This window comes from Haliotis cracherodii, unplaced genomic scaffold (genome assembly GCF_022045235.1).
Source record: "Haliotis cracherodii isolate W230 unplaced genomic scaffold, xgHalCrac1.p SCAF_20, whole genome shotgun sequence".
NCBI classification, from domain to species: Eukaryota; Metazoa; Mollusca; class Gastropoda; order Lepetellida; family Haliotidae; genus Haliotis; species Haliotis cracherodii.
The window spans coordinates 8,568,847-8,590,842 of NW_027266276.1; the positions used below are offsets into that span (position 1 = coordinate 8,568,847).

Sequence of the window (21,996 nt, forward strand, 5' to 3'; positions counted from 1 at the left end):
ATTCGCATAATAGACAACTTTTGATGGGTGTCCAAGACATCTTATCTTTGAAAATCAATATATTTGCTTTTTCGGCACAGATTTATAATATTACAAGGGGCGGTCGGATAGCCTTGTGGTTTAAGCGTTCACTCGTCACGCCGAAGACACGGGTTCGATTCCCGACATGGGTACAATGTGTCAAGCACATTCCCGGTGTCCCCCGCCTTTAAAAAGCAGGAATATTGCTAAAAGCGGCGTAAAACCATACTCACTCACTCACTATAATATTACAAAGAAGGTAGGGGTCATGTGGTTGCAAATTCATCCTTACTTCAGACTTCTTTGAACGGATTTCTTTTTACACAACATTACCCAGCCTTAGATTACTTTTTACAAGCTGTTGCGTGATTGAGTGATGGTTAAATGGACATAATCAAAGAACAACCGTTCTTTCATTTTTAAGTACTTAAAAACATGCTTGGTATTTTTTCTTTTGCCCCTCAATATATATCATAAAACACAAAAGTAACTGTAAGGATATTAATTGATAGATAACCGACAACTAATAATGATAATTTTATGGACTATATATGGTTTTCGAAATTTGGTGGATTATTAAAGGTTTACATGATATACCCCCTTTCGCGATGTAATGAACCGTTTAAAAAAAGAAGTCACACCTAAAAGAATATTTCTTTTCAAAGTACCGTATAATGAAAGACACATCGCCATAATACGAGTGTAGAGCAACATATTTGAATATATATTAGTCCAGAAAGCCTGTGGGGCCCACTTCGAGCCTACTTAAATACCAGTACACTTCAAAGACTAAAAAAGGAATTATGATTTATATGCTCTTACAAAATCTCAATATTATAAAAAAGGAAATTTGACCGCCTTTGCTTTTGAATGTACACAGGAGAGTTTGAAACTCAAAGCATCGAGTACTGTGCTCTCATTGATATCAGGTATTAAAATCGGGAGTTCGAACCTAACGCTCCCGTCTCCACCCCTCCCCATCCGCCCCCACCGCACCCCCACACGTTGGCAAATCTCCTGTTCACATAGGATGAATGACACACCATTCTTCACTATATAAATTTACTGGCGAATAAACACCGTGGTCGCTGAGCAGAACTGTTCTGTTCGTGCAGTGCGAGTGCAACAGTTCTCCATCTCGCCGTATTTATTGTTTTGCACCGAACAACAGAGCTACAAAAGGGTTCGCCGCGAAGATCACTTTAGTTAACAACTTTTTGGCTTATCACAATATAAATGTTTCATGGCCTTTCAAATAATTATTCTACCATTTTATTTTGCAGACTGACGTTCTATGCTTTTGTGGAGAGAATATCAAAAATAAAAGATAAACTTTTTACACTACGTAATCTGGGAGCAAAGAACTAAATCAAATAATTAGTAGGCAGGGAAGCTGTCTTTTTGCACCACATGATAATTTAGTTTATTAAGCACGGTCACATAAACCATTACGCATGACCGTTTTCAACTAAGCTCCGTTTCTTTTGTTCTTCTATCGATAATTAGTCGATGCTTTTTGCTTGTACTCGTCAACTTGAGTTAAACTTTGTGTTCCGTTTAAGAAGGGGTTGGAGCTATTTATCAAGATTGAAACACAGTTGCCCTTTAATTACGTTTTCAGTTCGAAATGTAATGCAAGATTTGAAATGAAAATACGTCTCAGTTTTAAGCTGATCATTAGCATACAGAGATTTAAGATGAAGATGTCACTTTTAACAATTTACAAATATGCAAGCCCTTGAATACTCCACTGGGAGTGCACGTGTGGGATTTAATCCGTTTGGAACGGTTTTTCAGGGTCAGCTTTATGTTGAGGTGGCACTGGTTGGAGAAGTGTTCTTCTTACCTGAGATCACTGGTTCGAATCCCAATTACGCCCTGTTTGTCGTTGGTTTGTCAGCGCCATTTTTTCCGTTGTTTATTTTTTCAACAAAGTGATAAACGTCTAAAACGCACGTTCACATAAACCATTACGCATGCATGGTTCTTCTGTAGTTGCTTTGCGCTTGTACTCGTCAATTCTTGTTCAACTTTAAGTGTGTTCCGTTAAGAGGCTGGAGCTATTCGTCACGATTGAAACCCAGTAGCCTTTCATTCATACTATCAATTCGAAATTTAAAGAAGGATTTGAAATGAAAATACGTCTAAGTTCTAAGCTGATCATTAGTATCCAAGGGTTTAAGATCAAGATGTCACTTTTAACAATTTGCAAATATCTCAGCCCTTTAATACTCTCTTCACAGTGCACTTCGGATTGGATTTACACCGCCTTTGTTTGTCTCTGAAAACCTGATAGATCATGATATAACGTAACTACTGTTCAAAGAGACGTTAAAACCCATCTCACTCGCATTTAAGGAAATGTAAAGAAGGGGGTCATTTCTATAAGGGGGGGGGTGAATTAAGAGGTCACATGACTGCAATTTATGTGTTGGGAGCCTTGATACGTCCCATTACGTGAGGAGTGTGTGAGTGAGTGTGGTTTTACGCCGCTTTTAGCAATATTCCAGCAATATAACGGCGAGGGACACCAGAAATGGGCTTCACACATTGTACCCATGTCGGGAATCGAACCCGGGTCTTCGGCGTGGCGTGCGAACACTTTAACCACTAGGCTACTCGACCGCCCCCATTACGTGAGGAACATCACTTCCAATATTGCGTCCGACACTCATAGATTATCAGGATATACAGAGGTTGCCATGACATTACGAATAAGCCACAAACACATCTAAAGTTTTATTGCTGGTATGTCAGACAATTTGCTCCATGCAAGCGGCCTTGGACAAGGCACTCGGAGAATTTAGACGATCGTAACTCTAATCGTAACGGTTCGAATCCCGATTCACTTAGATTATGATTCTAGGTTTGTCAGCACCATACTCGTGGGTTTCTACAAAGTGGTAAACTCCCGAGACCTGCATCAGTTCGGGCTTTCCTCCCTCATTAAACTTCAAATTCCTGCATCACTTCGAGCCTTCCCCACATCAAACTGACACACGGGGATGCTACTCACAGCTGCAATTCAACCACTCACTCTTCTGTATTCTAAATCATCTGATCGTTTTATCACTACACTGACTCATACCCTTCGACATAAACAACACCCACTTGTTGTAGAAATGAGAAAACAGATTATACAATATTCGCCAACATACAACGTGCCCACGTGAAATAGATCGTGGCTCGAGATCGAGGACATCCGTGTACAAGGGCGATAGCGTCCATCAATGTTTCACCAATATTGATAATACAAGGCTCCTTTCGGGAGCTCTCAGCAGTTTAAATGTAAAACACTCCAGACAGGACCGTAATCTGCCAAGGCCTCGCTCAGCTGCTCTGTGAAATTGAAAATGACACAGTTGATACGTCAGGAAAGACAGTCTTTAGCGATTAGTCAAACAGCTGATCTGTAGATAAGGGTTACTAAGATGGAAACAACAGTCAAGGGTTCGGTGGAGGGTGATTTAGCTGCTTGAATCGGAAAAGTGATGCGTTGGTGGCTTTCGACAAACAACAACGTGCCTTGATTCTTAGGACATTATTATATATCTATGTTCATTAGTTAAAGGGTAGTCCTGCACCATGACCGTGGAATATATTTATTTTATGAAAAAATAATAATCTAGGAACGCATACAAAAGCAAGTCTAGCCAGCTCAAGCTAGCTCTGTTTTTAGAGTCAAGGAGGATATTGTGTAATATAAGATTTCAGAGACTAAATGTTAGTCTAGTTAAAGGGAAGGTAGTTGCGACTGCTGTTTCTGATTGGCAGTGTGTGCATCAATGAAGATGAAAGTAATATTTCGATGTAAAGTGAGACTCTTTTAGTCAGGAAAACCTCTTCATCTGGGAACATTGACAGTTTGGAAACCCATTTAGCCTGAAACGCTGTTTGTCTGAAACCTAGTTCGTCAGGAAGCCCTGTTTGTCTTGAATCCTGTTAGTCTGGAAACCCTGTTATTCTGGAACCCTGCTAGTCTGGAAACCCCGTTAGTCTGGAAACTCTGTAAGTCTGGAGCCCTGTTAGTCAGGACACCGTGTTAGTCAGGAAATCCTGTTAGTCTTGAACCCTGTTTGTCTGGAAAACCCGTTAGTCTGAAATCCTGTTAGTCTTGAATCCTGTTTGTCTGGAGACCCCGTTAGTCTGGAACCCTGTTAGTCAGGACATCGTGTTAGTCAGGAAACCCTGTTAGTCTTGAACCCTGTTAGTCTGGAACCTTATTTGTGTGGAACCCTATTAGTCCTGAACCCTGTTAGTCAGGACACTCTGTTAGCCTGGAAACCCCGGACTACAAACGACTGCATATTGGAACGAATACATAAACATCGAAAAAGAGCGATTGTTACATACCCTCCGTAATCTGAACATTTGTGTATCTGGACAATTGAGCTGAGAACGGTACTGTTGGGATTAACGATGTTTAATTGTGTATCGTATGGACAACAATGCCTCAATACCTAAAACAGCAACGCAAACTAGAAAGGTCTCCATCCAGGCATGTGTATACAAAATGATTTTGAAAGAAATACCTGAACACGAATAATGCTTCTTTATGTGTTTGTTTGTTTGTTTGTTGTTTTACGCCGCACTCGGCTATATTCCAGCAATATGACGGCGGTCTGTAAAAAATCGAGTCTGGACCAGACAATCCAGTGATTGACATCATGAACATCGATCCACGCAATTGGGATCGATGACATGCATCAACCAAGTCAGCGTGCCTGACCACCCGATCCCGTTAGTCGCCTTTTACGACAAGCATAGTCGCCTTTAACGGCAAGCATTGGTTGCTGGAGACCTATTCTAACCCGGATCTTCACAGGTCGCATCTTTATAGGCATCAAGTAGATCAGCTATATTAAAGGTACCATGCACACATAATTATCCCAATAGCCACGTAACGTGTCGTTTATGAACTTCTGACACTTTCCGTCAGGATACGATGAAACTATTAAGACGGATACTGAGACAATGGCATTGCGGTGGGGAGGCTACAGTAACGACCTCTGTGGGAATTCCGACTAGAATCCTCCACCCCCACCCAAGCGACCTATGCTAGTCTTAAGAGGTGTCAGTGGATCGTTAGTCAGACATGATTTACCTGTTGTGGTAATAGACCAGTCCTAATAGATTTAATCATCTGAGACCAAATAAATAATGACACTTGAAGCTAATGGGTAAAATATAAATTGTTTTATTTTCTACCCGTATAGATTTGGTTGGTTGGTTGGTTTATTGTTTAACGCCGCATTCGGCAATATTCCAGCTATATAACGGCGGTCTGTAAATAATCGAGTCTGGACCAGACAATCCAGTGATTAATATCATGGTCATCGATCCACGCAATTGGGATCGATGACATGCATCAACCAAGTCAGCGAGCCTGATCACCCGATCCCGTTAGTCACCTATTACGACAAGAATAGTCACCTTTTACGGCAAGCATGGGTTGCTGAAGACCTATTCTCCCCCGGAATCTTCACGAGTTCGTATAGATTTGAATCATTTGATCATGAAAACAACTTACATTTTTAAGTTTTCACCTCAGCTTCTGAAGAGAATATTGAGTTTTCTCAATTTACTTATTTTTATTAAATTGTGCTGGATTGTCTGGTCATGACTCGAGACAAATGGAAACCGGTGACTCAGTTGATAGGGTGCTGCTTACCCATAATTTAAATCACTGGATTGTCTGGTCCAGACTCGAGACAAGTGGAGACCGGTGACTCTGTTGATAGCTGCTGCTTACCAATTATATCAATCACTGGATTGTCTGGTCCAGACTTGATTAAGTGCAGACCGTCGCCATATGGAAGGATTATTGCTGAGTGTGGCGTAAACAACAAACAAAACCAGCTGGAAGTGCGAACCATTCCAACTGTAGCTATCTTGAGACCGCATGGCGTTCAAATGCCCAAATCAGAACCCAAATCAAAACGTCAGTGCGTCTCAATTACTGTCGCCATTAACGTGCCTACATTTACCCTCCGTTTTACATGGAACCTGTTCTGTTAGTGCTCCCATGCTTCCCGTGGGTGTATACTTGATACGTGCGGTTGCATTTGCCGTTGCCATATATACCATTGTCAAACTGATATGTAATTGAATTACATGGATGTACAAGTACTTAGCACGAGTTACCTCCCCTTCAAATTGCCGAATTCATGTTCGGTCACTTCCTTCCAAATATTTTGCAATATGATCAAAATTAGACATTTAGTCCAAAAATAACTTATCTTATTTAAAAATATATATCAACAAAATAGAAAAATAATAATACCCAAAGGAGCACAGAACAATCCTTAATTACAGGAGTGAGTGAGTGAGTATGGTTTTACGCCGCTTTTAGCAATATTCAAGCAATATCACGGCGGGGGACACCAGAAATGGGCTTCACACATTGTACCCATGTCGGGAATCGAACCCGGGTCTTCGGCGGGACGAGCGAACGCTTTAACCACAAGGCTACCCGACCGCACCTTTAGATTTTTTCAATTTCGAAAGAATATATGCATTCAACCATATGTGTTTTATTTCTAGAGAAAATTAGATTGAGTAAAAAAACTTGCGCTTGTTCAAATATTACAAAAACTCGAAATCTGACTTCTTGACACATTTAAGCCTTAGTTCTTGTATATTTTTTAGATTTTGCTCGTTTCATAAAGTATGATAATCAGCTTGAGTCAAATACTTGCACATGTTCGAACGTTACAAAAACTAAAAATCTGACATCTTGACACATTTTTTTGCCTAACATCTCAGTACATTTTTTACAAATTTTGCGCAACTCTTAAAGTATGAAAATCACGTTGGCTAAAAGGGTCCTTAGAACGCTTCATAATTATGGTTCCAAATAAAACATCGCTGCACTTAAAGTATGTGTTTCCGATCTAAAAAACGTTAAAACGTATCTACGTGACAAAAAAAGGACAACATTCACTAATGTATGTGTCTCATCGTCAATGTAAACGATTCAAGAAGGTACAGCAAATGTCCTGGTAAATTAATCAACATACTTTTGTGTGTAAAATTCTTCACTGCAAATGGAATTAACACATGGCTTATGGAATTAACGGAGTGTCTAAATCTAAAGTATTGAGTTATATTCCCCGATAGACTAAGTTTTCGTCAAAGCGAAATGTTCAGTGCGACATAAACAACACACACACACACACACACACACACACACACACACACACACATACACACACACACACACACACACCGTTATATACTTCCTCTGCTTGTCTTGTGTCCTACTTGTGGTTATGAGTTTATTAATCAAACTTTTGGTCACAAGTCTGCCTGATCGGTTCCAGGAAAGTATTATCGAATAAACCTATATTTTGTGCTTACCAAAGTGTGGAATTACCAAGATAAGTGGATGATAATATGGTTATATAACGGGAAATAAATTCTTATTACACTGAATCAGGCCAATCAGTGTCATGGATGTATAACGTTATAATAATATTTATCCTGAGCCTGACATGTTGGGAGGGTTCGATTATAGGGCGTATCACAGATTGATTTAACTGAAGGTCTTCAGTTCTGAGAGCACGAGTTGTGTTTATTATTCCATTATTTCAGTTAAATCACTATTTCTGTGGTACTTGCTTCTTTTGGATATTAATTACTGATGGAGACCTTCCTATGTCCATTGGTATGCTAGGCCGTTCTATGATTCGTTAATCCGTAACTTTTTAATCCGGATGGTTTCACTATGAACGGGGTTAAGTGAGTTTTCTACTTGTCTACGTGTCTGAACACAAAGATGGAGCATATTTCACCGAAAACCTTTTAGCGATTTTAAAATGTGACTTTATTATGTTCTTGCAGCGTAGAAAATCGTTTTCCGTAAATATAGTCGCCAAAATAACACTATTAAATTCTATGGAAGGCGACCCGCTGAGAAAACATTACAAGAAGCGTCTACGTTATAAGTTTTTATAGTTAAAGATCCAACAAATGCAATAAAATTAGATGTGAATATGCCGTAAAATTCATAACCGTCAGTAACGCGTCAACTTCCTATAAAACGTTTGGTAGTTTATTTTGAGATCTATTTTGAGTGTTTCTGAAGTCTCCAGAACCCTGGCTAGACCCTTTCATCGGATGTTATCATATTGCGGCTAAACTCCTCCTTGACAGCAGACACTATAGGTCAAGAGAACGCTGATGTGTCAAATGACGGTACGTCCTTTGTGTTGATACGAAGATTTAAAAGCATTCAAAAACATTTTGGTGGTGTTGGTTTCTCGATTATTATTTATCGTGTTTGACACAAAAAAAAACAGTGGTATAGGGTACACCATTTTGTTGAAGTTTTCCAAATGGATTTAGTCTCTCACAAGGAGAAACAAACATTCTGTAATTACTCGCTTTCCAAATGTGTTCGAAGAAAAATATAACAGAACCGTATTTATTCAAATTGTAATACCTTTGCATCTTCCCGAGACAAGTGAGTTAGCTGTTTCCACCCTTGCCGAACTAGGCTGGTATTATTGAGTTACATTTTGGATGGACTAACGAGTCTATGAATAGTCCAATCAAAATCGCGCAACGAAATCGAAATCCTGTCCGGAAACTGTCAAGCAGATTTCGGTCGATTTACAAAGCATGTGCACCGCTAACTCGTTGTTCAAAGATATTTTCTAAATCTTTTCACGTTTTTAATCAAGGTGCTCACGTGCTTTGATGCATTTCACGATGTGAGACTTGTGTTACCACAATATAGATCTTGATTGTCGATCAGATCGTCTTGACTGGGCGCCGCCATTTTGTTTGAAGCAAATGTGACTGATACGAGAGATGGAATCTGATTGGCCCATAGGAGAGGCATAGAAGGGACATAACTCGTAATAGCCACTGGACGCGCGACAATCGAGTCAAGGAATTCCAGCGTAGTTCGGCAAGGGTGGAAACTGGGCCTTTAAAGTCAGTTAACTATCTTGCCTCGGGAAGATGTACCTTTGTGGCAATACAATTGCTGATCAATGGGCCCGGTTTTAAGGTAGCGTTCGGATCATATTAACACCATGTACATGTTACTTAGAAGTCGTAGCGACCGCCTCCGTGGTCTAGTGGTAGAGCGTCCGCCCGGAGAGCGGAAGGTCCGGGGTACGATCCCCGGCCGCGTCATACCAAAAGACGTTAAAAGATGGTACTTGTTGTTACCCTGTCTGGCGCTCGGCATTAAGGGACTAAAACAAGGACTGGTCGGCTCGGAGTCAGTATACTGTGTCTGAGTGGGGTATTCATGTTAAACTGCGGCATGGTATCTCAGTGAGCTAGCACTGTAAATCGGCATCAGTCCGGACTAGTACAAACACATATCAGTCCGGACTAGCACAAACACACACACGTGCATGCACGTCGCTATATAAGTGCAATAATCTTGGACGCGACGTTAAACCCCATTTCATCTCACCTCGTTAATCAACGTCCCTCTGCCTGAGTCCGTTTCATCACTATCGTTGGCACGCTTATATCATCTAACACGTGGGGTTAGTTAATAACAACAAGCACCTCTGTCCTATCTTCCAAGGTGCTCCCGCCTCGGGTACTACATCAGGGTGAGTTTTTGGCGAACACCTGGTATCATCACTTATTTTCACTTAATCCGTACGTATGATGTTCACCGCTATATTGCCTCTGCTCAGTTGAATCGGATAATCAAGGTTATTCTTAGGCATTGACGTTTTATGGGGTGATAATGCTGTAGGAAGGAGATGAGATGAGATGCGCAAGGTCTAATTGTGAATGAAGGTAAAACCTCAGTGATGGTCTCATTGATAGTGTAGTAACACCATGACGCATTTGCTAAACAATTGTAATAGACACGGCGGGGGGAATTAACTGTGAGAGATGGTCCTGATAGCTAAGGAGCTAAGACATTCATTTCCACTCCATTACAAATAGTTACTTCACTTGAACCAAACGTCATAAAGCATAATATTCATTATTACTTAGAAGCAAAGTTTTTAACGTATTCCTTTCAAACAAACCAAATGGTTATTCTGCTATCCATATTAGTTTCTTCACGAATTTTATATTTTTCGGAACTGTAAGTTGTGATGTTGTGATGTGCTGAATGCAAATTGAAATAAAATAAAATAAAATAAAATAAAATAAAATAAAATAAAATAAAATAAAATAAAATAAATAAATAAATAAATAAATAAATAAATAAATAAATAAATAAATTAATTAATTAATTAATTAATTAATTAATAAAATTAAATTAAATAATTTTAATTTTAATAAAATAAAAAATATGAATAAAAATACAATACAATAGAGAGGCAATACAAATACAAGTACAATACTAATACAATACAAATACAATACAAATGGCTAAAAGAATTGTCGGTTGGGTGAAATAACAATGAATAATGATAGAGTGTTCCGTGGGTGACAGACAGGTCATAGAATTACCTCACCCATGTAACACACGGCAGGACGATTCAGCAGAAAGGCTCAATCATTATTTGTTATTTTCAAAGAACCACACTGACGTCCTTACAAACCCCGCCCCCTCCTTCATCACCCCTGCATCCCCACACTCAAACTAAAAGAACTGTTTGGACCCTAACAATATACAATTCATTCGACATAACAGTAAAATAACTATCAGTGACGTTTAATGCTGTCATTACCTTAAAAGATGGTTATAAATAATAAGCTATTGACTGGCAAAACGATCTAAACGTTATATTATAAGGACATCCAGTGAGGCACAATTTCACGATACATACAGCCTTCCATAGGTGACGCTTGTAGACTTTGAAAGACCTTCACCTTCACACCCGTTGCTTCTGACGTCGAGGTAGACCATCTTCACCTTGACGTCGTTGTGATTACATTGTTATTGGGGTATACACATTTGAACATTTCGTTTGCACGTTTTGTTCACTTTTTGTATTGTTCGTCCATTGATGTATGTTTTCCGTGACATTAAGAGTGGGACTCATTAACGACGCAAGTGCACACTTTGCCCAATTGAATTCATGCGCAAGACCAATTAACCCCTTATTTTAGTTCTTAGGTGGCTGACCGCCTCCGTGGTCTAGTGATAGAGCCCGGAGAGCGGAAGGTCCGGGCTTCGATCCCCGGCCGCGTCATACCAAAACACGTTAAAAGATGGTACTTGTTGTTACCCTGTCTGGCGCTCGGCATTAAGGGGCTAAAAAAGGACTGGTCGGCTCGGAGTCAGTATACTACGTCTGAGTGGGGTATTCATGTTAAACTGCCGCATGGTATCTCAGTGGGCTAGCACTATAAATCGGCATCAGTCCGGACTAGTACAAGCAGCCACACACACACACACACACACACACACACACACACGTGCATGCTATATAAGTGCAATAATCTTGGACGCGACGTTAACCCCAATTTCACCTCATCTCACCTCTTAGGTGGCTAGTTACTCGAGAGGATAAAGGCACTCGGTTCATTAACGGCTCGATTGTGTGTTTTTGTGTTTGTTTATGGTAATTGCATTGAGATAAGACACCTATTTGACGTCTAATGTGTAACGCCATACTCAACCTTGACCTCAAGAACTCACCCTAAAACCAGACATTCTGTTCCACCTTATCACCTGTCTGGAAAATAATTCTTTAAAAACATATCCCTACAGTTACGCTTCAAACATTCAAACGTAACACGACCGAGTTATGGACACATATGTTGGTTTAAAACTAAACCGAAATATTACTATAGCCACTAACTACAGTATCTTCCCACCCTACTATAGGTAATAATGAGGTGCTCGATTCTAGTATTAAATAATAAGGGGGCACGGGTCGCCCAGTCGTCTTGGACGCGACGTTAAACCCCATTTCATCTCACCTCACCTCAACGGGTCGACAAAGGCTATAACACCGTGAAATCCAGTAACCCGAACACGTACATATATCGATATGTATTGTTCCAAAGACTCGACTTATCGATGTTTTACAACAGCAATACTCAATTCCATCAACACAGCCGACGCTATGACCGATGATTTGAACGAAACGTCTATCATGTCGCCTTTATCTCCTGGTAAAACAAGCGAATGTGTGTTATGTAACGTGGGATCTCGCGTTGCTCCGTGATACCATTGACAGTTGTTGAAAACACTTGTTTCTCTGTATGTTTGAAATATCTGATTCTTGAAACAAGTCGAGAGTTGTGTTCCCATGACGACAGCCATGTCAACATTTATTTAACTTAAACTGGTTATACAATGACGCAATTCTCTCACAGAAACTCCATAGCGACTTCAGTATATGCATTTAGTTTCAGTTCTACCCTATGAATAGAAGTCTGTTTCTGTTCTCCCACAAAACCGTTATCACGGACATAGACTTAAAACGTTTCATCAAACTGCCATGTACTCATGTAAACAAATTGAAAATAGACATAAGACTCGTCTAACGAAGAATTTATGACTCTAAATAGGATTACACTTAATATATAGTTCATTGGTTTTTTTTGCAAAGGGTGCTTTTAGCGATAATCCAGCAATATCACGGCGGGGCGAGCGGATTTTTTGTTATTGTATTCCTGTGTGGAATTGAACCTGAGACTACACCGTGACGAGCGAAAACACACACGCACGCACATACACACACACACACACACACACACACACACACACACACACACACACACACACACACACACACTTAACTAATGTTTGACTAACAAACGCATGTTATGTGCTAGTATATTTGTAGTTCAAGTGCACCCAGACCCCATTTTAAAAAAAGCGGCATTTATTATTGTCATCATCATCATCATCATCATCATCATCATCATCATCATCATTATTATTATTATTATTATTATTATTATTATTATTATTATTATTATTTTAAAAACTTTCATCTCCGGCATCGCAGCCAGTGCATCCCGCCATGAGCCCTACTTTGAGCGGGTTTAGCTGTGATTACTCATAGAGCCCTGACAGAGAAAGAGGCCAATTAAATGTGACAGCGAAGATGTTGGGGTTTTTTAACTGATGAAGTAGCTCCCTCGTTACACTTCTAACGCATGATGACTTTTCGCCATCGCCTTATCCATCTGCCAGACCAAGATACGCCAGGACGAAATCAATTAACGCTGACAACGGCGCCTTATGCTGTTGAACAATTCAAAGCAGTATATCCAAATAAAAACGACAAAACCCTTTAAATATTCACAAGAAATCTTTGCAAAAAAGAGAGTCGATTGTACGATTCTGACTATATCCTATAGCATATGTTAATAAATCGATATCGCGAAAAAGCGACCTTATCTTGCCACACCGGTGGTACCCGTTACAAACACATGCAAAGGCATGTCTGGTGTTCACCTGAAAAAAACATAGAAACACAGAAAAAAAGTCAAAATTTGCTTCGTACATCATTTTTGTTACTGAGGTTTGAAATTCTGAAATATCCTTCCTACATTTTGAAAGCTTTACTGAGACCTTGAATGAAACAACTTTTCAGCAAGAGTTGGTTGGTTGCTTGGTTTATTGTTTAACGCCGCACTCAGCTATATTTCAGCTATATGACGGCGGTCTGTAAATAATCGAGTCTGGACCAGACAATCCAGTGATTGACATCATGAAAATCGATCCACGCAATTGGGATCGATAACATGCATCAACCAAGTCAGCGAGCCTGACCACCCGATCCCGTTAGTCGCCTTTTACGTCAAGCATAGTCGCCTTTTACGGCAAGTATGGGTTGCTGTAGACCTATTCTAACCCGGAATCTTCACGGGTCTTCGGCCTAGTAACGTTTTGATAACGTTGGTAATAATTTGTTTTGTTTTCATTTTTTGCGTGTATACTTTCTTTTGCATGGCAGTATATTACCATTTGCACAGCCTGAAATGTAAAAGTTTTCATTGTAAGTGATTAATATGTATATTCTACCTTTCAGCTGATTTCAATAGAGAGCAAGCATCACCAGTCATTCCTTATACACAAGGCACAATTCAGATGTGCAAAACGCATCAACGCATCTGGTGAGTACTAAGCCGTATGAACAGCTCTTTTTATCTTCCCTTACATTAAATTACTAGCTTCTGACTGGTTCTGTAGCCGGCAAATATGTTCCATGTACCAAGCTCGCAGGCGGGGTTGGGTTCGAATCCCGGTTCGTTCCGATTATGTTTCTAGGTTTGTCAGCACCATACCCGTGCTCTTGGGTTTCACCGAAGTGGAAAACGTCTGAGACCTGCATCACTTCGGGCTTTCCTCCCACATTAAGCTGACACGCCGTGATATAACTGGAATACTGTTAAAAGCGGCGTTAAACCCAACTCACTCACTCACTCACTCACTCCCACAGGCGGGGTACAGATTTCGGGCAAAATGAGATGTCAATCTGCTCACATGTTAGGTGACTTGTTTATCTCGCATTAATATTGTGTTTTTGTTACAAACAACCAAATGTTTTCCTACAGAGCAGCAATAAAAACAAAAAATAACGAGCTCATCAAACTCTTTTTCCGATCACAGGAAGCTAATTACACTACCACCAGTTCCGCACCAAATGTAACTAGCTTGAACGTGTCTGTGGTCACATTCAGCATAAGTCATCATGTTGAAAAAGACAGCACTAAATATGGAAACACATGGTCAGTTTTAATTACTGGATGGATGTACGTTTCAAAATCATTTAAAAAAATCTTACCCAAAATCATCCAATAACAGCTGCCAGATGGTTCAATCGGCATTGAAGGCTGTTGGAGTTGAACCTTTATCCGAATGCTTTCGGTAAAGGGAAGTAACTCGGTTCGTTTGCGTTGTCTGCCCGTTGTGTTGTTTTAAACTGTTTTAAGTGTAACAGGATTTGTTAACTCAGTGAAACATATATTCCGGGCCTGTAAGAGTGGGTGAGTGAGTAAGTTTGGTTCAACGCTGTTTTTTTAGGCGATATTACATACATCATATCAATGAGTAGCTCACAACACGCAACCTATTTCAGCCTAGTAATTAACCTTTGTAAGTTTTTTGGTCAAATCCAATTTTCAAGTGTACATTTTTTTTCGCCCGCAGTATACATTTATACAGTCCGCTCAAAAAAGTAACGCTTACCGTTTCATGAAAAAAAATTATTGTATTTTTTCGGAAGGTTGGAATAAAAGAAAAACCTGCTTAAAGTTTCGTTTTTATCCATCTCGTTATCGCTCCGTTTGTCTTTAAAACACTGTTGGCATGTGGTAGATACCATTCCGCTGTTTAACATGAAGGTCCCGCTCAGAATACTGAGGCCGCCGTTCTTAACTTTATCACCGAGCTGTGAAGTTGAGGGGTACAATAGGTCTTCAGCAACCCATGCTCGCCGTAAAAGGCAACTATGCTTGTCGTAAGAGACGACTATCGGGATCGAGTGGTCAGGCTCGCTGACTTGGTTGATGCATGCCATCGTATCCCAATTGCGTGGATCGATGCTCATGATGTCAAGCACTGGATTGTCTGGTCCAGAGACAGAGAAAAATATAGAGAACTCCTTCCAGGTGAAAGTCTTCATTTGAATACAAAATAACAAAGGCGATTTTAGTCAACCACAGACCCTTGAGACAAACGTGCATCTATATCACCTTTTCATAAATTTCTAAAAAAAGAGAGTTAACTCTATGTTCAATTTTATTTTTTATTACTATATTCTTTTGTTCTATTTATCCACATTTTACAGGAAATCAGATAACAATAACCTCCGGGTGATATGAGTTAATATCTATCTATATGTAAATGTTGAACAGCACTGTGGGAACGTGTATATAGCCTAACAAAACAGAGCATGGCATGAAGACCAGATCGTATAAAAGAAATCTTACAACCTATTTAAGAAGAACATTTGGTGATCATGTAGTAGTGTGTTACTTGTATGGAATGGTGGCATAGTATTGTGAAACTTACTTTTGAAAATTACCTTTTTATAAAGTATAATAATAATGTTATTTGGATCATTGTTTCCACATGGAAAACCAGGTAGTACATGCCTCTTTGTGGTTTCAACCCGTGAAGATCCGGGGTAGAATAGGTCTTCAGCAACCCATGCTTGCCGTAAAAGGTGACTATGCTTGTCGTAAAAGGCGACTAACGGGATCGGGTGGTCAGGCTCGCTGGCTTAGTTGATGCACGGTCATCGATCCCAATTACGTGGATCGATGCTCATGATATCAATAAGTGGATTGTCTGGACCAGACTCAATTATTTACAGACCGCCGTCATATAGTTGGAATATTGCTGAGTGCGGCGTTAAACAACCAACCAACCAATCAACTTTGTGGTTTCAACGTGGGTTTTTTTCTATTTTCTTGTAAAGCCATATTTCAAGTAATTTCCAGATAGTTTACCTTGCTGCAATCCCAGAATATGTGAGTGATTGTTTCTGTGTCTTTAGTGCAGAAACTACAACTACTGCAATCTAAATATCCTATTTTTGACAAGAAATCATTAGTTGGTAAGATATGGTGTAATATTCTGTATTGGAATCATTGTAAACTGGTATTGTTTGTACATCTAAAAGGAGTTACCTTGTAGTGTGGCCAATCGTTAGATATGATATTATTCTGTAGGATGAAGTCCCAGTTTGTCGAGTGTTTTTTTTTCTTGGTATAGCGCACTTAGTAACAGTTTAAGTAAGACTGATAATATTTTTCAATAATGTTGTATTGTACCTGAATAGTTTCAATATTAATATTTAAGCGTAGATATATAAACTCTCACTAATAGCTCAATGGCATTCGTGTAATATTGTTAATAAACAAGTAAGTGCATGTTATCTTTGTGTGTGACATGGATACAATATAGAAGAAACAAATGCGTTATGACCAGAATTCATTTGTATCCCATCAGCAGCTGTAATTTGGTCCTAATACATCTGTCACGCGTTATACAAATAGTTTGTCGGAGCGCATTATTATAAATTAAAACAATATGAGACAGTATATATATTGATAATTCACATCTATTTGTTGAGCAAAAGACAATGGAGAGTAGCCTGGCCATTTTCTCGAAGCCATGGGGGGCATGTGGCTTCAATATCTTAGTTATATTACTGAGCGTTGGTCAATGTGTTTATTCAGTAAACAAAGATCTAAGCATACAAAGACAGTATTTCCTTAATCGAACACACGCTGTGCTGTCCACAGCTGGTGACTGTCTAATATCTGTAGAAATAATGTAGTTGTTAGGCCTATTACGAACTAGCCTTTGTTTGGCAGATGGGTTTCGTTAAGGCTTGTAATTTTGTTGTTTCTTGCCTACCCCGACTTGACTTCGCTTGACTCCTAAATGAACTAGCAAACAATTAGCTACCCTCTTTTTCTGTATTTACTATTGCTCATTATTCATAATGTTTAGAGAATCCATAGGAAAAAGTAATGTATGGTAGTCAAGACTATATAAACATGTTTTCTATTTACAGTTTATGAAGCTACACATTGTATAAAATGTTTGCTTAGGCACAAAAACCCGCTGTCCATTTGAATGCTTTGGGGGTATGAGGTTTGTATGTGACTTTTCCCATCCCTCATCTGAAACATTTGTAAATATAACTGGATATATATTTAAAACCCCGCTGTCCATTTGAATGCTTTTTGGGTATGAGGTTTGTATGTGACATTTCTTATCCCTTATCTGAAACATCTTTACAAATATAACTGGATATATTGTTTAAAACCGCTGCCCATTTGAAGGCTTTTGGGGTAATGAGTTTGTGTGTTACTTTTCCCATCCCTTATATGAAACATCTTTATAAATATAACTGGATATATATTTAAAACCCCGCAGTCCATTTGAATGTTTTTATATATCAGGTGTATAAGTATTAAATATAGAAAAAACACAGAGTCCAGATATTCGTGCTTGTCAAAACTCCTTTATCCACACAAGATCTGTCTCCGTTCAACGGCTCTTCGGGTATAATGAAAACTTTAACTTACGTTGTAGTCCTATACAAGATACATTTACATGTGATGCGTGATGAGACTTTCACACAGAGTTGTAAAGCAGGTCGATATTCTCGGGGCACAGGGGCGGCCGGGTAGCTTAGTGGTTAAAGTGTTTTCTCGTTACGCCGAAGACCCGGGTTCGATTTCCGACATGGATACGTTGTGTGAAGCCCATATCTGGTGTCCCCGCCGTGATATTGCAGGGATATTGCTAACAGCGGCGTAAAACCATACTCACTCACACTCGGTGCACAAAAGCTCATTGCCAAAGTATGGTATGTCAATTTCTTATAAATTCACTTATAACGGGACGTGTGAGTCACTATTGTCCTTCGTATTTGCATACAGTTTCATCCACAAGATTCTCCATCCGTTTCAATTTTGGACAAAAGTACCGCATTGAATTTTTGTACAACGGGAGGTACCCAAATTGTGATTTGTCAGGGCTTGCAATGGTCGCACAAAAATTATCTTTTGCAAAGTTATTGCAGTTGTGGGATAACAAATACTTAACGTACACATGCAACTTGAATGGTCTGTGGTAACGGTCAGTACAGAATAAAGTGGATCTCCTCGCCGTATGTTACTACTTACCCCATTACGTCACTGATACACACCATCGAGCCAATCCTGCAATAAATAGAGGATTCATCACGAGTGTTTTTTAATATGGGAAATATCAACCGAGTCTTAGTTAATCGGTATTTGCCGAGCCTTTGGCGATTAACGGGACGAGGTTGATATTTCCCATATTAAAATACACTCGTGATGAATTCTATTTATCATTTTCACATTTTTGCTTCCCAATTAAGGAATAATTGCATTAAACATTAACATCAGCAACTTGTCGAAATCTTACGTATAGATGGTGGGTAGTGATACATGTTTTCAAAAGCCGTGTAAACCAAAATTAACAACCTCTTAACTCCTTTATGGCATATTCCTTCGCTGAGAAAAAAAGTTCCTCAGGTTCTTTTAAACAAAATACTTGAACAGACTTTTGCAGAATAATTGAAATAATGTCTCCAACATCAAAGGTATCCATGTTGTTTGTAAACAACTACTCACGTGCACCGGCGAAAAAGTCCCACTTCCGGCTATCTAATTTGCATACTTATGTCATTGGGATATGACATACATGTTTTTATGTCATAAGCTTATGTCATGGATAAATGCTTTAGTTAAATGATAAAATGCAGTTATGTTACCGAACCATTGACATAAATGCTATTTTTGTCAAAAGGGGAATCTTTCATGATCCTATGACCGAACATTCAGGAGCGTATGAAACGGATGAAATCGAAAACTTGTCATACACGATTTTAAGAAATGGAATCTGTGTCATATGAAAAGTATTTAATATTATTGCGCACATTAGAAAACATTTGAACACGATGACCATATTTATAAACCTCTGTCATAGATTTTTGAATGCCCATTTATTTCATGACCTGCGTAATAAATGCAAATTTTGAGAATAGTTTTCATACGTGTGTCCTTATGACGAGCATGGTAACAACAAATGCCATCTTTTAACGTCTTTTGGTATGACGCGGCCCGGGATCGAACCACCATCCTTCCGCTCTCCGGGATGATGCTCCATCCACTGAACCAGGGGGGCGGTTGGTTGATTGGCTGCTGTCAACATGGCAGTAAGATGATGCAGAATGAGGCTTAAGTTTGGCTTTTACACTTCCTCATCCCATGTAAACTTCATCGACAATGATGATGACATTAAAGTTTTATCTCCAGGCTGCTGATATCGGCTGTAAAGGTTTCCCTGTCCAATTGGCTTCCGTGCAGTGCTCTGAGATGCAATCCTGTGATTTTCTTGCGTAAAAAATGTGATGTAATAATAACATAAAAAGCAACATGGTTCAGTCTGTCCACAGTGCTCGAGGGCCATACATCCTTCACTTTAAATAACTTGCCCTTTTTGCAATATAGACCGTTCGCAATTTTTGTTGCTTTTTTTTATCCTTACTTATAGCAGGAACATGTCATTCGAAACACACATATGTTCATACTCGATAGAATGCATATTAAATTTTGAAATAATATTTTGAACGTCTAACGAATTATGATTGGTAACTGAATTATGTAGTCGCATTGCAGACGCACACCAACACGCACATGCATCGTTACACGCAATCGCGTTTTTATCTACAATGATACCCCTTTACGGGATAAAATATAATGGTCTCTGAACAATCCTTGTCGGCATTTGTCATGATCGGAAAACGTTCATCTCGAACTACAGGTATCTCGACATGTGTTGTATTATCTCTAGAATTACGAGTTAAGGAGGTTTCACTGCATTCGAAATTCGTACCCGTCCAGAATGCAACACGGGGAACGTTTATGAATAAGAGTTTGGGCCAAAAAATGTTTATCTTTTGTTTGATTTTCAATTGAAAATGTCTTAAGTTCACGATATCATATCCAAAATATAACTTCGCATAATGCACAACTACTGATTTGTATCTTTGATATCTTATCTTTGAAATTCAATAAATTTCCAACATGGTAGGGATTATGTCTTACCCCTGTCTTTTCTTAACCAATCTACTTTTATACAAAAATATCCAGCTCTAAATTTCTTTTAACAAATTGTTGCGTATTGAGTAAAAGTTAAATAGTCATAATCAAATTTAAGTACAGTTCTTTCAGGTTTGAATTACCTCAAAAAGAAAACTCGGTATACCGTATTCGATGTAATAAGCGCCCAGGACGCTCTCAGAATTAGAAATAAGGGGCTCTTATTAGAATATTATTTTGGTGAAAAAAAACAGAGTTGAAAGATACATTTCGTGGTTTATGCTGACAGCCTGAAATGTTCATATACGAAAGATAACTTTTTCCAGAATTTAAATGCCCATAATTAAGGGTGCATATAACACACGAGTGCGTATTATACGCGAATAAATAAGTCTTTTGTACATTGATCAATCGGAAGGGGTTTCTAATTGCGATTGTTCACTAGCCAATGTTTTGCAAATATCGCCGTGGGCGCTTATTAGAGCGGGGCGCGTATTACGTCGAATACGGTACTTTCGTTTGCCGCTCAGTTTATGTCACATATGTCTTATGGAACCAGATTGGAACTACGAAACACATGGCGGACAGTGGTGCCCCCCAACTTGGGACGATCTCCTCTGCTGGGACAAAGCCCCCGCAGGGCAGGCTGTGCTCCAACGATGTCCCAACTACATCAGCGGCTTCGACACTGACCGTAAGTACCAACGCCTCCTTCTCTTAATACAAGTATATCGACATCCAATGAGATAATCAGTTAGTAATGTCAGTAGTTATGGCGACGAGCAGTAATCTCACTTTTTCGTCCTGTTTGAAGCGTCATTGTTTTTTTTCTGCATATGAGTCCTAACTGATAGTTATATCACAGGGGTCTATGAGCAAAATGGCATTCCTTTGTGACGTCATTAGGTCACATGTTACTTCAGGTCTTCAAGCCTATGGATATCGCTCGTTGGCTTTCTTTAATATGACGGATTCGTGGAATCGTTTTGGTAGAGATTTCTTATGAATGTGGAAAGGGTTTTTGTTGCATTTTTTTTACAGAAGGGGTAACGGTTGGCCAGTGGTCTAAGACATGTCAGATTCAGGATCGTTACATTGGTCAGTCAGCACGACCCCCTCCCTCCCCCACCCCTTTCGTGCCATGGAGGGAGCAACAATTTCATTTTCAGGATTTCCCTAAACGGCTATAGCCTTCGTCACATCCATTTTTAATTTACTTCGTTCTCGTTTCAAGGCAAATGTCTCCATTCTACAAGAAGTTTATCATATTACGAGACACACAAAGTTCAATTGAGAAGAGAAAACTCTTTGTAAAAAATAAGATATTTTTTTTACACTTTGGAAACGCGTTTTTCGATTGTATGATCCTTGTTAACGTACGTTTATACGAAAACAGCAATTGCTTTCATTTCCCCTTTCCTCCACGTGGTCGATTACAACGTCATCCATTTTTTACATCTGAGGATGTTCATCTGTCTAACTCGTCGT

At 39.3% G+C, this 21,996-nt stretch overlaps 1 protein-coding gene across 2 annotated transcripts in view; it reads left to right on the forward strand.

The window, feature by feature from the left end:
- LOC139470292 (parathyroid hormone/parathyroid hormone-related peptide receptor-like) overlaps window positions 1–21,996 on the forward strand; it is a 218,466-nt gene that overhangs the window by 167,789 nt on the left and 28,681 nt on the right. For both annotated transcript variants that reach the window (XM_071252651.1, XM_071252652.1), the window contains exons 2-3: window positions 13,947–14,031; window positions 21,068–21,202. In XM_071252651.1, the coding sequence (XP_071108752.1) occupies window positions 13,947–14,031; window positions 21,068–21,202 (220 nt within the window). The remainder of the gene's footprint in view (window positions 1–13,946; window positions 14,032–21,067; window positions 21,203–21,996) is intronic.